Below are 17,687 nucleotides of genomic sequence, written 5' to 3'. Positions count from 1 at the left end.
GCTGAGATGAGTAAACCATGCAAATAATGCTTTGGATATTCTGTGGGGAGAGAGGAGGCACCTATTTTTGGTAACATTTGTGGTTTCACTCCTTTGGAATCAGAGTATCATTCTGGCATAGCATTTGTCAATRTTTGGAAACAGGGAAGATCAAAGGTCACATTAAGAGCCAGGRAAACAAAATGAATCAGATAACTTCAGCTGCTGAGTATGTGGAATATCCTGAGGTATAAGTGGGCGTGTGTGCTTGCTTTTTAATGTGTACAAAATATTCAGTTATACTTCCAGCAGGGAGGCAATGCAGATTGAAATGGTGTAATATAGATGTGGGGTTTTWGAATTTTTTATGTCACGCTGCTCTTGGAGCTTACACATAAACAGGGATATTGGCTGGTGTGAACCTATTTGGAGGAGCGAAATCTTGAAAGGCATCAAGCTCAGAGAAACAGCAGATAAAATGGTGTCATTTGCTAAAAAAAAGAAAAAAAAAAAAGTTTGCATTTTGTAAGCAAAGTGGTTCAGAACATCTATGTCACTGATGTGTTGAAAAGTCTGAAGGAAACATATGATACGCCTGAGACTTTCTGGGAAACAGATGATTTTATGCTACCACAACACTTTCCAGACAGAGAGAAATTCCTCTTTGATTGACACCTTTCAAAAGCAAAGATAAGCCTGGATGTTATCACAGTTAGACCGCCAGTCACTAGCTCTTACTAAAGCTCCCTTGCTTGAAAAACAAGTATCCTAAATTACTAATTATTTTCCAGAAAATCCAGAAATCATGAGTGTGAAAAGAGCTATGTATGGATTAAATTSTGCTATCATTTCTAGCCATTCAAAACTCATTGAGCCTTCAGCAGGYTGGAATTAGGTGTGCTTGTGAAAAAATAGCAGATGTATATATTTTTCATTTGGAACTGTTAAGTACTTCAAATAATGTGAAATGAGACACATACCTTAACAATTTGTTACTTCTTATAGTAAAAAATACTAGATTAAGTCTTAGCATGTACTGAAACAGTAACACCAGTGAAGTATTTCTGRAGTTATACAATCAAATCATAATATAAACATCAATTAAATCAACCTTTCTGAAATAGTTATTTATTTATAGTTTATTATAAAAGYAATAAAAACAATAACTACATTAATGCTTGTTTATATTTCACATACATTTTCCCAGGGAAGAAAAAAGCTRTTGAACATTCCATGTTAAATAATTCACTGCTCAGCTGTGCAATTGAGTTGAGAAATATTGGTGTGGATAATTTATCTCACAAGGAGCAACAACYGAGCACTTGGCAGGACTGGGCCAAAGCAGAGATCAGTAACCAGGAATGTAGAAGTGTTACATACAGAACTGGTTTTACTTAAAACTGCAGATTCCATTGAACAAGAAATTCTGAATGCTGAGCTGTGACCTGTATATGAGACTAACCATGCTTTTGGAGATGGCACAAATTCATCTGGATGACTCTTGCCTGAAATGAATTGAGTACAAAAATTTAAAACACTTGRTGCAAAATGCTCAGAATATGTTTTTATAATGTGAGTAGCAGGAACAGAAGTTTCTGATCTCAACTGGCTCAAAAATTCATGCACTTTTAATGAGCTGCAGAGTCTTTAGGTTACGGTAGTACTTGATCTTAAACTTACTAGAAATTAAATACGGTTTTACAATGATTGCTAGTAATTCTGAATTTTCTACCTCACACATATGTTTTAATAATGTGACAACCTGGGGTGCATTTTTTACAAGATAACTTTTCCAGTCTGTCTGGTATGTAGTCTCCCKGTTTCCTTCAGAGCAAGTGATGGGAATGGCAGAGCACTGTCCTTGTCTATGGCAGAATGTTCACATTCCAGTTGGCAYAGTGGGATGGGGTAGGAGGAGATCATAGGTCAGAGGTTGTCCTGAGTACATTCCTGCAGAGCAACCACGAGGTGGTGCCTTCTAATTTCTGAGAGAGAAATTTAATATTTAATTGTCATTTTTAATGATTGACATCACAMTGCTTACCTATTGTTTAATTGCTGCCTTTCTAAAAATGCTAAAGGCTTGTATTATTTCCCATTGTTTATGATACAAACATCTAATTATGTCATCTACTTGGAAACATGTTATTATCAGACCTTTTTTATCTAGCCCTTCTTGACAATAAATGCTCAGTCATTTGCATTTTATAATTGCTTTTGCTGGTGAATGACCTGCTCCCTTATTTTAACAGGCACTCAGAGGGCAGTGAATAAGCAAGGTTAGAAACAGAAGCCATTTAAAACAATTACTATGTCTTTTTTATTTTCTTTTTTTTTGTTTGTTTTTAATTGATGTGCATCAATGCATTATGGGTTTATGTCCATTTCATGCATTTAGTTTTGYACAGCTCATATTATTACCATAAAGGCCAGGGAAAACATTGACCTTGAAAACCATTAATATTTGGAGTAATATATTGATGATTCTCAGTTTGAGAATTTATTGACCTTTCTTTGATTTTGTGTGTTGTGGGATTTTTGGGTTTTCTCTGAGATTATTTGCATTTTCATACCACCTTCACACAGTGATTAGATACTACTGTAAGTGTCAGTTGTGTGATAGAAACTATGTGTGAAAACATTAGGATGAAATTCTAATATTGCTGAAGGCAGTTCCATGGATATATAGATCATTGCTTGTTGTCACCCTTGTAAATTGTTGTCTTTGTGCCTATCCTGGTCAGGACTTCTTTGGAGAGGGTGACATTGGCTGGAGAAGTTATCTGCCAAGGTGGTTTTGTTAATGTGGTGKTCCCACACCCTTCTCAAGAGACAAGGAGGGGCCAAGAGCAGATAGGGTGAAACAGCTGTTGTGCTGTGATCATATGCAGTTACCCCTCATCCTGATTTCACTTCTCKCAAATATGATTTAGCTGTTCTCAATCTGATTACATGGAATCAGTGTAAATGCTAACAAGAGTTTGTTTTTCCAAGGACCTTCTGCAATCTATTTGTACTAGGATAAATTTCATTCATTATGTCTTGCAATGCTTCTTTTTAGAGTTGACATGAGCAAAGTGCAAATATGTATCTTGTCCTGTATGGAAAGGACTTACAGAAAGAAGTTAATAATTACTGAACTATTCTGATGCTTGTCAGCAAGATGTATAGAAAGTCAATATTTTAATAMTTGTTTTAGTTGTTACCTTAATAAGGGTGCAAAACCAAATTTCAATAGTTTCATATGAAAAAATTTTAAGATCCTTCTGATTTTATCTTAATATTTTATTGTATGGTGGTTTGGGCAACCTTTCCAAATTTTACTAAATTAGTTTTTACTAAAGTACTTGTCTTTACTTTCACCAAAAAAAATGCAGTTATGACAGTTTTGCTGGAGTTCAAAAATGTTCCTAATAGTTTAATATCAAAAGCCTTTGAATTTGGGACAGCAATTTATAATAGTTTTGGAACAACCCCAAAGTAAATCTCAGCCTAGTGATTTTTTTTTTTCCAGTGGGAGACAAGTTCAAAAGATTTTAAAGTTGAAAAGCCTGTTCCTCAGGCTACAAGAAACAAAAGAATGTGGACATCCTTGGTAAATTGAAGTAAAGGCTTTGGGATTTATATCCCAAGTAGCTTTTATACTATCTGCAGTCAGTGATGTAGTCTGTATTTTTGTGTCACATCGTTTAATGGCRTAACCTAAGAAATTTTAATTTTGGCTGGGAAAAGCAGGAGCTGTGACAGGTCATGAAAGAAAATGTTTTCCCAACATTAGCATATTGCATTCTGTAGATATGTCGTTGGAAAACTGGGAACTTCTATCATCCTGTACTCCCCTGAGCACTCTRTGAGCATGTATAAACTTGTATGGGTAATTTGTGTGTGTGTAAGTGTAGACATTACTTGAATTTGAGGTATTAATTTTAATTAAATGGCATTTTGGAAATATTAAGCAMAGTAAGTAAATATTAGAGGATATTTTCTAAGGGGAGGAACTTTTACAAACCCGCGCAAAAATCAAAACAAAAGCCCCAAACCAAAATCAAATCCACACCCTCAAAAACCTTTTGATGTGAACAAGTAAAAAAGAATTTTTTTTTTAAAGGGAAAATGTGGAAAAAAGCAAGTTGCCAACTGTAGCATTTTAAAGAAATTTACAAACAATAAAACACTAAAACCAAGGTCTCTATTTTGATTTTTGATTCCAGCTCAATTAGCATCTATTTTGTAATGGACCTTTTTTCTTGAGGTTCTTTTACAGTCTTAATTCGTGTCTCAAAATACAACAGAAAATTTAGGAATGTATGTAAAGCTGTCCATCATATAWGTACTCAAGTACACGAGGTTCACAATAGTTCCATACTCATTCAGTCAAAAATCAGAGCTTAAAATATAGGTCTGTGTTATGGAATATTTCAAGTGTAATGAGAATTTAGAGTTGGATTAAAAAAAAAATGTGGAAACCCCTACATGCTTTTTCCTTTACAGCAAATACAGTTCACTTTCACTCATCAGTAGAAGAAACACATTAYATAATTATCTTCTCCTCTGATAGAAATATTTTCTTCATTCTAAAGGAAAAAAGGTCAGATCATAGAACATTTGTGTCTTTCTAATAATTTTTCATTGTCTTCCTCTAAATATTATATTAGCATATAGTATTTGAATATARAATATTAAATTTCAATTTTGAATTGATCAGCTATACTATAGTTAAGTGTAGTAGCAAATACAGTTTAGTTCAGATGATTTATTTACTTTGACTTTTGTATAGGTCAGCAAAGTAACAAGCACTTCCTACTACCTTTTAGATCGAGGAAATTTCCTTGACTGTGAGATGAAACCATACAATTGTAGACAAATGTGTGCTAAACCTTTCGATATTATATATTGCAAATGCAATGATGGTGTTTCCAAAACAGTAGAAAGCCTTAGCATTATGTTAATACTAATAGTCTCTCTCAGTTCAATATGATTTGAGGCCATGCCAAATTTTTTATTAAGCTCATACTATCACACTGAACTATGAAACTAGTATAAATTTTTACAGTGAATAATGTACAGGGAAGTTAATCTGAGCCAATGTTGAAAAAAAGCTATTTAGAATTCAGGTAAGAAAGGTTATATTAATTTTCTAAAATATCTCTGTAAAATTAACTATTTATTTTTAAATTTTATTATGCAAAATATTTTAATTCAGATTGGTACTAAAAATGATGAATTACATACCATCATCACTTCCTTTCACCACACCTGGTTATCAACAACCCTGACATTCCTTGGACAAGAGGAATGAATTTAGATGTAGAATCAAAGATGATTCAACGGGTGAATGAATTTTCACATCCTGTGGCTGAGAATGCAGGATCACCTCTGCTGAAAGGCAGAGAAATATCCTCTACCACTGTGATTGCAAAATACAGACCCATTAACACAATGGACATCAATCCTAAATGGACATCTCGCAATGGACATCATCCTAAACCAGTTAGACTGTGCCATATACTCTGTTATTAATATTTYTAGTGACAGCTACATGGCTGGGGTACTACTAATTACTCTCAGTCCTTATTAAACACCTGCCATTCATGTGTAGCCATTGTCCAGGGGCATGAGACAGCAGTACTTTGTTCTGGAAGATCTAGCCTGGCATGACAATGTTTACGTCAGTGAAAATTATTGCCTCTGACTGAAACACTAATGAYAAATAGCACCTACTGCCACTCTTTTAGTCTGAAAACAGACCCAAACCTAGAGAAATGTGAGACTGTCAGCCTCTTGCAGAAGAGGTTGAACTGAAAAATGAGGATAGAACATACCTTCTGTGTGTTTGCCTTTACCTGTCCAACACAGCACCTGTGTCCCTGGGATTTAATCTGCTGCCACCCCCCTATTTCAGCCAGGCACTGGAAGCTCAAAATGACTGCACCATCCTGGTCTGACAGTAGAGTAGGACTGTGTATCATCTGTGTGTCGATGACACCACAGCCCAAATTATTTCATTATCTCCTCAGTGGCCTCATATACATGTTGAAAGGAGAGATGACAGGATGAAACCTTGTGGAATCCTGCATGAGAGAGAGCCCTCGGGGCTGATGAGCAATTGTCCTATGCCATCCTCTGGGATTTCTCTGAGAGGCAAGAGTGGAACCACACAAGTGCAATCCCTTCTGCCCCAGCCTAGGTCCACAGGTGAGTCAGAAAAACATCATGGTCAGTGTGATGGCCAGAAAGGCTGCTGGCAGAGCTAAACAAAACCACTTTGGAAAAGTGTTCTGCACTTATAGAAGTTCCCCGTCAACCACAGGAAGAAGGGTAGTTGTCAGGATGGAAACAAGGAAAATAGCTTCAAAGGACTTTAAAATGTCTCAAGTGTTGCTTTCCTGGAAGTCTCTCTCGTCCACCAGAATGCATTTTGTTCTGTTAGGAAATAAATTTTAGAATTTAATGGCTCAATAGTTTTTTGGTGGGGTTCTTTTTGTATGTTTGTTTGTTTCATGTGGGCTTTTTTTGACATCAGTTGATAATTTATTTAAGGCAAGCTGAAAATTTATTGTCCCACTGGCAGACACTTACATTAGACACTAGAAGTGGCCTGCAATGAGGTCCTGTATGACATCTAAGTTCATCTCATATATCCAAAACTCAGTGAGCACTTCAGCCTGCGGAAAATTGTTTCAGTGTTGTTTTGTTACAGGAAGGGTCAGTCCCATCAGATTTTCTTGATCCTCTCCATTAAATAACTACAAAAGTCCTTGAAACAACCAGCATTTAGTTACAGTGTATAACACCTCGTGCTTCATCAAGCTGTCTGGAACTACTCTACTGCTTGTGACTTTGTAGATACTGTGGTGAAAGCAAAGCTTGATCTGTGGAATTAAAATTTTCACTTTGCTTGATATTATTGTCTTCATTCGAGTGGGCAGTAAAATCTCTGTTTCATACAAGTGACATATGTTTTATTCTGAATATATGGTTGTTCATCCTACTCCTACCAAAAAAACCAAATAATTGCTGCATCTAAAACTGAGAGTATACTGGTGATACGGTGAGGTAATTGGTGTGAATTTAGTCTGAAGTGTACTTGTGCATTATACTTGCTATGGCTTGAAACTGTACTGCATCAGAAAAGTCAGTAGCTAAGTATTTTTAGTGTAACTATATTATGCATATATAGATATGTATAGTATGCACAAATATATGTGCAACCTTTGATCTACAGTCATGCTTAAGAAGAGTTATATAACTAAACAACCTAAAAGTTTGATCATTATGMGTGCACTTGAACTTTGAAATGCTTGTACTTCAACTACCATAGTATGTGATTTCACTTTTTTTGAGGTTATTTTCTTTTCTTTAATTGTTCATCTCCTTGTGATCCTAAGTGAATGCTTTGATAGAATTTGTTTTTTTCTCTCTAGAGGATTTAAGATTGACAAGTTTTCCATATACATATTTAAAATCCTTAAGGAGTGGCATAGCAATCAGAAACTGATTAGGAGGGAGACTCAAGGTAGGGCTGTGCATTCATTCTCAGCTAACTTCAGGACAAAAAGTAGCTTGATTTAAATGTCCTACTGTATGCTAGAACAATGACCCATAACACAAAAAGACAATGCAGAATTACTGCTGTTACTGCAAAAACATAATTGAATGACATACAAAAATGGAACTAACTTCTCAGTAAATCTTAAATCTTTCTATTGAATATTGACAGTCAGCTTTATGTCATCTTCATCAAAGAAGAGAAAAATATAAACCAGTGATTAGTGATTTTTTAATTTAAAACACACAGGCTATTAATCACTYAAATCAGAATGTTTAGAGTGTGCAGGCATGCTATTCTGTTGTCTTCCTGTTGCTCTTTTTAGACTGTTAAAAGAAAAACCTATGGTGATAGTCTCATAATTCTGTGTTGAACAAATGCTATTATGAATTYTAATTACCTTTCTAAACTCCTATAAAGCAAAATAATGAAAGCAGTGTAAGTATTATCTACCTTTCATATTAATACATCTGTGCAAATATACATCTTTTTTCCTCACAAAGTAAAGCCATGCACAAGCTGTCTAAATAGCTTGTAAACAGTGGTAACATTTTACAAAATTTTCATCTTGATTCTTCACGACTTGTGAGACGTCAGCTGTGGAAAAGAATGTCAGAGGTGTCAGTTACTTCTTTATTTATCTTAAGGGCATGAACTTTTTCAAAATTGTTTTGTGTTAGAAGGCTAAGAACTACAGTTCTGACTAAAATTATCTTTTGTACACCTTTTTTTTTTTTTTTTTTTTTTTTTTTTTTTTTTTTTTTTTTTTTTTAATGTTTTAGCATGATATGTTGCAAAAAAACAGATGCACTTATGTGCTCTCTGGTTTAGAGATCTGTATGCTGTCCTTAAATTCTTCTAGCATTTGATTATATCTAAGGTGACTTGGAGGCAGCATTTATTTTCTGGTAGCATTTAAGAAGACAACTTATGATTTTGTAAGGGYTAGTGAAAAATCGATAATAACTGATGTTCTTGTAACATGCCTGCACTGTGGAAGGTAAGTTGGGAGCAAGAGGTTATTTTCTTTGAATTAAGTAGAGAGTCTTGTAATATATACTAAAGTGTTCAATTCTATGATGGACAACAGTTTTGAAATGTAGCCTTTAAGTTCTGTAAACATTTTGCTGCTTTCCCCTATCAACTGAATTCAAGATCATGACATTGTTTTATCTTTTCTAAAATCATATCTGAAAATGCCTTTTATCTATCACCAAAACAAATTATTTTAGAGCTGCTTCTTGTTTTTATGTCTTATTATTCAAAAAATGTATCCTAACACAAATAACACAAATTTTAATAGTATAGAAAATGGAGACTATAGAGACTGAAACTGAAAATAGACAAAAAATAATTTCTATTTTAAAAAGTAAATCATAGCTTAATCCTTTCCAAAATTTGTTGAATAATATTTTTTTTTAAATATGTGTAAAAACTCTTCCTTGTATTTCTCAGATAGTACCCAAAGAAGAAAAAAGACCTGGGTCATGAACTCTTACATAGCCTTGAAATAATCTTTTTAAAATACATGACTATTTCAGTGAGTGAAATTTGAAACAAACAGACAAAAGAAGATATGTAACAATTCTCTTAATCAGAAACAATATTTTTATTACCATATATGCATGCTAGTTCCCATAAACAATTTATAAAAATAATTTGAAAACACAGAATGGAAGAATTTTGTATATAAAATAACTCAAAATTATTTTGAGTCATTTTTTAAAAACTGTCAGTCATTCCAACATTTCTTCTTTAATGGGTTTTCATATCCAGATAMATTTCTCAGTTAAAATGTGTTGGCAAGTTTCTTGAGATCTCATTTTCAGAATGTTACCAGGTATCTTCTCACCCCTTGGATATTGGTTGTAATCTATTTCCTACTGAGATTACCTAAAAATTTATACCCTTTGCAGATTTTTGCAAAGGTTTTGGTGGATTGATGCCTCTCAAAAAGGAGTTGTTCTGATTTGGCACTCTTTCTTACCTTGGCGAAAAAAAAAAAGACAAGTGACACATTCTTGAAAGTTTTAAGTGCTAATGCTTMATTTTAAAATTTAGAAGGATTTTGCTCCTCTGAATGCTTCAGTTAAATCTTTAATTCCAGATTTAATTCCAGCCATATAAAGGCTACAAGTGGTGTCATGCTGAGTTGCACCATTTACTTCTTAATGGGTTCCTTATGAAATTCCTGAGTTACATGTGAAGTTTCTCACATAGTAGAAATGCCAAGATCTTCAAGCCTTAGCAATTTAGCCTGTAAGGCACGAGGGAATACTTAATTAAACCTTGCCCTTTTAAAATATTTCAGGGTTAATTTCAATTTTGTAATCTTAATTGCAATTCTGATGCTGAGCAACAGTACTTTATTAGAAAAAAAAAGGGAAAGTCTAAGAGAACTGAACGTTTTCTTTCAAAGTATAGCTGGATAAGGAGGTACATTTTTCTACTTTCCATACAATGCTCAACAAAGATACCTTAAGCATTAATATCTGACATTACATTCAGACCATTCAATTAGGAAGTTTATCTACCTCATTCACACAAAGAAAGCTGTCTTGGATATCGATTTAGTGCATGTCGCAGAGCTCACTTCAGCCAGAAATGCCTGACTTTTACTTCTGAAGAATATGTACTTGACTCTGAACCAGAGAGATATACCTTCTCCTTTAGTCTCACAGCTTAAACTTTTCTCAGTTGTAGGTAGCAAAATCCTTTTAATTTTAARTTGAGTAGGTATCATTCCTTTATTTCAAACTCAGCAGAGAAAGAAATGATTCAAAGGAGGTGTATCACAACCAGAGCAAGGTTGACCTTTCCTTTGCTTCCCACCTGTCTGTTTCATTATTCATGCAAAGAATTAARGAAGAGGGCATTTGTTCAGGATTTGATGGACATGTTCAGTTTTAACTCATGATTAATACAACTCATGTTTGTACTCCTCTGCACAAAACAGAATTTTATGTAAAACTGTTGAAGTCCTCAGTGAAACAGGAGTTACCACTGAAGTTTTTCCTCTGCCCATGATCTCATCCCCAATCTAGAGAACAGCTCTAGATTTCCATGTCTCCCTTTCTCCCCTTCTGCCTCTGTTAACTGCCTTTGTGCCAAATGGAGCAGGATCAGTAGACAGCAACTGCAAGTGGCTTTACCTTGGAATGGTCTAATGCCTGWAGGTTATAGCTGTTTACTGGGATGTTGCAGTTTAAATCTCTCTGTCAGAAGATGCTCTTATATTGACATTCTTAAATGTGACTCGTGTTCAGCTCTAATGCTCCAGCTGATCACTGGCTGCACAGAGGAAAAGGGTAATTTGTACCACATGTCCTTCTTTAGCATTGCCACATCATTTAAGAACCTTGGTTTGATAGGTCTTTTCAGAACATGCCTATTGGATTGATAACCATGCATGGAGAACTGGAATGTGAATTCTGATAGGATCCAGGACTAAGCCAAGCACCATTGTGTTTTGCAGAATTTCTACTATTCTCCAACGACAAAGTTATAAAATTTAATGTGGAAAACTGAGTGTCTTACTGCTCAGAGGGCTTTCAGCCCTGGGGGTTGGAAGCTGAATACAGACTTTTATAAATACCACTTCAGTCTAGATTCCCAAAGAACTAGTTAGGGTGAGATGATTAAATATTTTCTGGATTTAATCTCCCCCAGAGATTAATTATTAAGAGAGAAAAATGCAAAGGGTTAGATCACACCTCAAATTTGCTTTGGGCGAGGGCAATTGTCAGAGGTTTGGCTTAACATCTCAGCTTCTGGATGTGTTATTTAGTTAGTACATTTCTCCATTATCTGGGAAACGTGACTTAAAGTGTATGATGCAAGTGGTTAATTCACAGAGCCCAAAAGTAAGATTTTTTTTCCTTACTTTCATATATTATCCATAATTCAGTTCTCTCACTGAGACAAGGCTCAGCACACTGTTAGCAGTTGAGAATTCAGTCAGACTGAGGAAACAGGGAGATTTTATTTAATTTTCAAATTWCTTTCATTCTGAATTGGAAAAAGGGTTTTGAGGATTTGGTGGAAACATTTTTATAAGCTTTTCTGCTAATAATATCTTTTTCATAAAGATCAAGAAAACKGAATTGCTGTTTGTTTTTTGTTTTTGTTTTTGTTTTTGCTTTTGTTTTTAAAAACACGTACTCCATAAATGATAATCAGCAGTGGGAAAAGTTTTTATATACAGAAGATACTGTAAATAATAGAGTACATATAAAATTTCAGCAATGGGTCTGGATTTTAACAGTCTTTAAACATGAATTTCAAGTAAACTTCTGATCCTAAAGCTTAATTTGGAACACTGATTCACATAGAAATGCAATTATTATTTTGAGATATGGCTAAGGAGATTTTACTTAATGCCTAACCTACAGTGTACATTCAGATACTGTACTTCACGGCTAACCTATTGACAGAAAATCTGCTTGAAATAGTTCTATGTAGCTTATGCATCCAGAGTAAGTACTTGCCAGAAAAATGCTTGTAGAGACAAGGTGACTTTTACACTGAGTCATCACAGTTTAACAAGTAATTTTAATTATTATGTGATGCATATTTTGAAGACAGCAATTTGTTTTGAGCTTCAGACTGAGACAAAGCAAAGACTGACAAGGCTGTGCCAATACAGTGAATCTACTTCTTGAAATTGCAGCTAGTAACTTCTTACAGCTGTTTTTTTTTTTTTTTTTTTTTGTTCCTCTATTTCTTTGGGTAGAGGTCCTTCTGTAGTGCCATGGTAGAGGAGCTAAGGATGTCTCTGAAGTGTCAGCGTCGATTAAAACACAAGCCACAGGCCCCCGTTATTGTGAAAACAGAAGAAGTTATCAACATGCACACGTTTAACGACAGAAGGTTGCCAGGCAAAGAAACCATGGCATAGAGCTGGGAAGCCAAATACCCCAAGCACAAACTGTCGTCTTTTTTCCAAACAACCTTGCGAGAATGTTTCCTGTGGAAATATGCAACAAGTGCAAAATAAAATGAGTTACCTCATGCCGCTGTGTCTATGAACTAGAGACTCTGTGATCTCAGCAGTTGCAATGGCCAGACTCGAATCACAAGCATCATGGATCAACCAAGTTATGCAGGGTTACACTGTTTGTCATGGGTTTCCACCATTCTGAATGAATGAATGTTCCATGTGAGTTTTGTGGCTGGTTTCAAATGCAGTCTCAGTGAGAAGTTACAGGTTCCTTTTGAAGTTCAACGGTTGCCAGGAAATGGAGGATAAAATGTCCAAGATGATACAACCCACAGAAGGAGTCTAGTAAAARTCATGTCTCAGAACTGTAGTGGAACAAGAAACCATATGTTCTTCTGAACTTCCCAGCACASAAAAGTTGGTAACTGCTGGTAGACAGAAACTACCATCTGGACAAGGCGATATGAGCTTCCTGGATGGAAGAAATGTTAAAAGTGAAGAAACACGAATCCCATGAGTAGAAGAATAAATATGAGGATGCTCACTTGCTTTTTTTTTTGGACTGTTTGTGACACTGAATTAAGTAAATAAATAATAATTAAAAAAAAAAAAAAATTAACTGGGTTGGAACATTCACATAAAAAAAATGACAGAAATATTTCCATAATTTTGACCCAATTTTTAGATGAAAATTTCCTTAGTACAAAGGAATGTATCTTACAATCTTTAGATATAAGCAACTAATTTTTTTTTCTATAATTGTGAAAAGAGGGAGGGGGTGGGAAGCAGTGTATTTCACACATAGAGGGCTTGCATTTTAGCCTGAATTGGTTTTGAAACACTTGTTCCTGCTACTAATTGAACTCAATGGAGCCTGTGCAAATCTCGCTAATGTTGGAAGTGGGATGGGTCACCTAAAAGAAGTGAATGTCAAGAACTTTAAGGAGGACTGCATTTTTCAATACAGTCACAGTACTAAATGAACAAAATTCTTGAGCAGTTTTTTTTTTCCAAAAAAAAAAAAAATGTTCAGGTTTATTTGTGGAAATGCAAGATTTCTATGAAAATAGTTTTTGTATGGAAATTTTTGTAATACTTTTTATCAACAAAATAAGAACATGTGTTTCCGTCAGGGGTGTGATGCCAAGCATGAGTGGTAGTGCGTGCGCACCACCAACGTTTGGTGAAAACTATTTTTATCATGAAAAAGGAATCTTAGAAGAGACATATTTTCAAGTTATATAATATTAAAAAATAGGTGCACTAGCACCACTGCTTGCCATGCTACACCCCTGGTTTCCACTAAGCTGATAACATGCTGTCATGAACAATTGTATGTAAATGGTAAAAGACACAGACCTCTTGACCACATTGTGATAGAAGTTGAAGTGCACTCAGTTTGCTGTTTGACTCCAATGCACAAAATTTAAAAAAAAATACAAAAAAGAAAAGAAAGCATTAAATTTATGTCAGTTTTAGTTGGTTTGGTTTTGCTGTGTGATTTGAGCAGCATATGTGCAGTACTTTGTGTCAGTACTGGTACTTAGCTTCAGCATTGTGCCCTATCCTGATGATTCTTGCCACTAAATGTGTGGCAAGAGAGTTTGCTGGGATTTCTGACAGGAGTCATTACAACACATTGTGATACTGTTTGCAGGATTTGGCTCTTAGCTACTTCAAAGCTAATTTATATGTCCTGATCGTGTTGAGTTCCTGGACACAACATTTTGAAATACTGCCCTACAGATGCCGAATCTTGCACCTCTGTCTCCTGTAAATTTATTTTCATCTCCACAAGAAATGTATAGTAYGGACTATGTAGGAATGTCAACCAAAAAATATTATGAAGATAGTCTTTATATGGAAAAATATTGACTAATTAGCAAACCCCTCTCTAAAACATTGAAATTATCACAGATAAGTCATTGGTGAGTAATGAGATTGGTTGTTTACTTGGGTTTAATTCAATCTTATCATCTTCTTTATGGCACAGAACTATAAGATTTATCATTCAAACTGTAGAAATTATATCATGAAATTTGGAGGTAAATGGGAGGTTTGTGTCTACTACCCAGTTATCATAAATCTTCATGGAGATTGAGCTGGCCATTTCCATTGTGAGCAGGGACTGAGAAAGCAAATTCTCTTATATTTGTGAGTTTCATCCCCATTTATGTGATAACAACAGGTTATCTTTGTCTAAAGTATAAAGAAGATAAAAACACTTTTAGCAATTTTTTCTGGAAATGAGTATACTTACGTAATTTATATTTAAGTTAATTCTTTAAAACACAAAGGGGAAAAGAGTAACTGTCATATAACAYGATGAAAACTCCTAATTATGATGGCTTGGAATGGAAAAAAATTGGCTATTGCATTTGATCGATGATTTACAATAAAATTTGTAAAATCATGTAATAAAATGCTGTATGATATTCAAACACATCTTTCTTTTTTTCCATCGAGGATGTTGAAATAAGCAGTATTTCATTCTCACCTTGATGCACAAGACTATTTCTCATTAAGCTTTCATGTGAGCCAAAGAAAGAGTGACTGCAGAATATGTCCCAAATATTTTATTGGGTCAAAGTTCCCCAAGGAACAAAACTTCTATCACAGAAGTAGTGTTGCTTAGGTAAGATTTCAGTGAGAATTTCAGCCTTTCATTTTTAAGGGAAAGATGCAAAGTAGCTGGAGGTTTGTATTAAAGATCAAGACTAGAAACTCATGGCTCCACAGATTCATAGTAGGATAATTGGGATTTTTTCAACAATCATACACTAACTCATGTTGTTATTTTGTTGTGGATTAATAACTATTTCTGTATTAAGAAATTTACAGAAAATTGACTAACAAAGACCTGACCCCCAGAAAAGCATAAAATACTGCTGATAGTTTTGTACTTAAAAAAGCTCAATTTCTTTCAATTTCCTCAAAACCTTCATTTTCTTTTCACTGCTTTGAAAAAAATCCTCAATTTGAAGAAAAATTCCTWGTTTTGAAAGGCCTCTGAAAGGCTTATCGCAAAATTCCCAAATTCTCATGCTATATAAATTTCTATATTGTCATTAAAATTGATGGAACTTCCCAGCAAAAATCAAGTGAGTATCTGGCCCACAAAGATTCAGAATCCATCATGACTGMTTTATGTGGTTTCATATAACAATTTAATTAGTCTGCTGATTTCTCAGGACAGGACGATAGGCACTTCTCTGACTGACATCAAATGTCACTCTAGAGAAGAATTTTAAAGCATTTAAAAGTTTAAAGCTCAGCTAAATGGTGCTGCGTGGTGGATGACAATTGGAGACAAAAATTGAACGGGACTTTTATTTTCCCCTGTGTGTGTTTCAATGAAAATAGACATTTGCAATCTTTTAGACACCCAAGACACATCATTTAGATCTTCAGGTTGCCTCAGCATGGTTGTATAGAAGTAGAAAACGAGAAAAAAGAGGACAAACCTCYCTCTGTGTTACTGATAAATGTCATTTGTGAAAAATTGGTAATGAAAATTGTGATCCAAATGGATGAAATCAAARGATCTGTGGTCCTTTATAGTAAATGAGGATTTGTCCAATTACAGACATCACCAGGCCTTTTTAATGGTATTCTCCTTTTGTATAAAAAAAAGTACAGATATGTCCAGRGAGTATCTAGCAGGTTTTATATGTGATATTCATTAAATTTCTATCTCATTTTTCAGTTCAAGAATTCCACATAGATTTGAAACAACCTTTTCTTTCATTTTATTATTACTTGAGGTTCTGTGTATTAATCCTTCCTTATTTCACCTGTAGTGTGCTCACAGTCCCCAAAATAACACTGTTTAGTCCTATTACACTAACTAGTTAATATTTCAGAATTGAAAAAAAGCATAATTTATGAGGGAAAAAATACCATGCCCAAATCCAAAGCCACAAATAGGAGAAATGCCCTAATATTCTACAAARTAAACAGAGGTAATATCATACAAAGAGGTAAAAGATAATGCTATAATTTTTGTATTGTGAAGTGTTTCAGACACAACTTCACTTACTCTCCAAATGCATCAATAAACACAAAATATGATGACTAAAATACTGTTTTGAAAGAAGTGTCAAAACTCCTACTTAAGAAGAATCACAATTTTGTCCAATACAGCCCCAAATATGTACTGACATAATATTCAAGGCAAAATTAGGTGAACAGAAGTGATTGCATTTTCTGTCAGAATTTTAAGGATGCATGGGAAAAGAAAGAGTCGCTGAGGTTGGCTCGTCTGACTTAGAAGATCATTGCTGTCCAACCTCAAACATGCTAGTGTCCTTTTCCCTTCCAGTCTTGCCTCTCTGCCTTCTTACAAACCACTCTGACACAATAAAATTTATTTTCAAAGCCCTTTTCTTCAGGCTTTCCTTTAAATATAGATATAATTTAAAATAAAGTTACTCAAGCACCTCATCTCCCCAGTTTGTATCCACTGAGATAAAAACATTAGCTTTTCATGTGACTGTAATCTAATTGTCTTTCTTTTCATTTACTACCCCTCTCTGTCCCCTGCCTGTGTTATCTTCTCCTGTTGTTCTTGTACTTGCCTAGACTGTAAGCTCTTAGGGGGCAGGGAATCTGTCTTTGATTTGTTCTATGTAGCACCATGAGCTATGGAGCTATACAAATAATAAAAAATGTAGATCTTCTTAAATGATGTTTGAAGTGATAGTGATCTGATTGACTGCCAGTCTAGTAATATATTGTTTTAGCTCATTGCCTGAAATCCTAATCACTGCAGCGATAAAATAATCAAAAAAATAAAAATAATAAAACCAACCCAAAGGAGATATCACACTGACTCATCTTACTGGAATTTTCCTACATGGTCTGGGTATAGGAATAGACTGTTGTGTTTACACACCTTCTGTAAAGGTTTAAATATTAAATCAGCTACATTAGAAATTAAAAACAAACAAAAAGTAGGTTTACACAGATTTACAGGATGAGCTTTGGAATGAGCATTTTTTTATTGGTTGAAGTTTGGAAAAGTTATGATTAAGAGATTTGTTAAGATGACCACCAGAAAGATTTCCTTCCTTCCTCTTATCTGCTCACTTAGATCAACAAGCCTCTCTTTGCTGGAATATATTGTAATCCTATTTGATTAATCATTTTATGGACATAATTAGATTTTTTTACAAAATATAATTCTAAACAAATTTAAAGAAATACTTCCTTTTGCTTCTA

At 34.6% G+C, this 17,687-nt stretch overlaps 1 protein-coding gene across 2 annotated transcripts in view; it reads left to right on the top strand.

The window, feature by feature from the left end:
- Positions 1–17,283, top strand: part of GRIK2 (glutamate ionotropic receptor kainate type subunit 2) — a 358,136-nt gene extending 340,853 nt beyond the window's left edge. Inside the window, exons 17-18 of one of the 2 annotated variants that reach the window (XM_057364085.1) lie at positions 5,997–6,174; positions 12,261–12,339. In XM_057364085.1, the coding sequence (XP_057220068.1) occupies positions 5,997–6,174; positions 12,261–12,274 (192 nt within the window). In that variant the 3' untranslated portion in view covers positions 12,275–12,339. Of the gene's footprint in view, positions 1–5,996; positions 6,175–12,260 lie in introns of both variants that reach the window. The other variant, XM_057364086.1, reaches the window with a different exon arrangement.
- Positions 17,284–17,687: the final 404 nt, after the last annotated feature.

Source organism: Malurus melanocephalus, unplaced genomic scaffold (genome assembly GCF_030028575.1).
Source record: "Malurus melanocephalus ecotype Western Australia unplaced genomic scaffold, MMel_1.1 scaffold_35, whole genome shotgun sequence".
Lineage (NCBI taxonomy): Eukaryota > Metazoa > Chordata > Aves > Passeriformes > Maluridae > Malurus > Malurus melanocephalus.
This window is presented reverse-complemented; position numbering and strand designations above follow the sequence as displayed.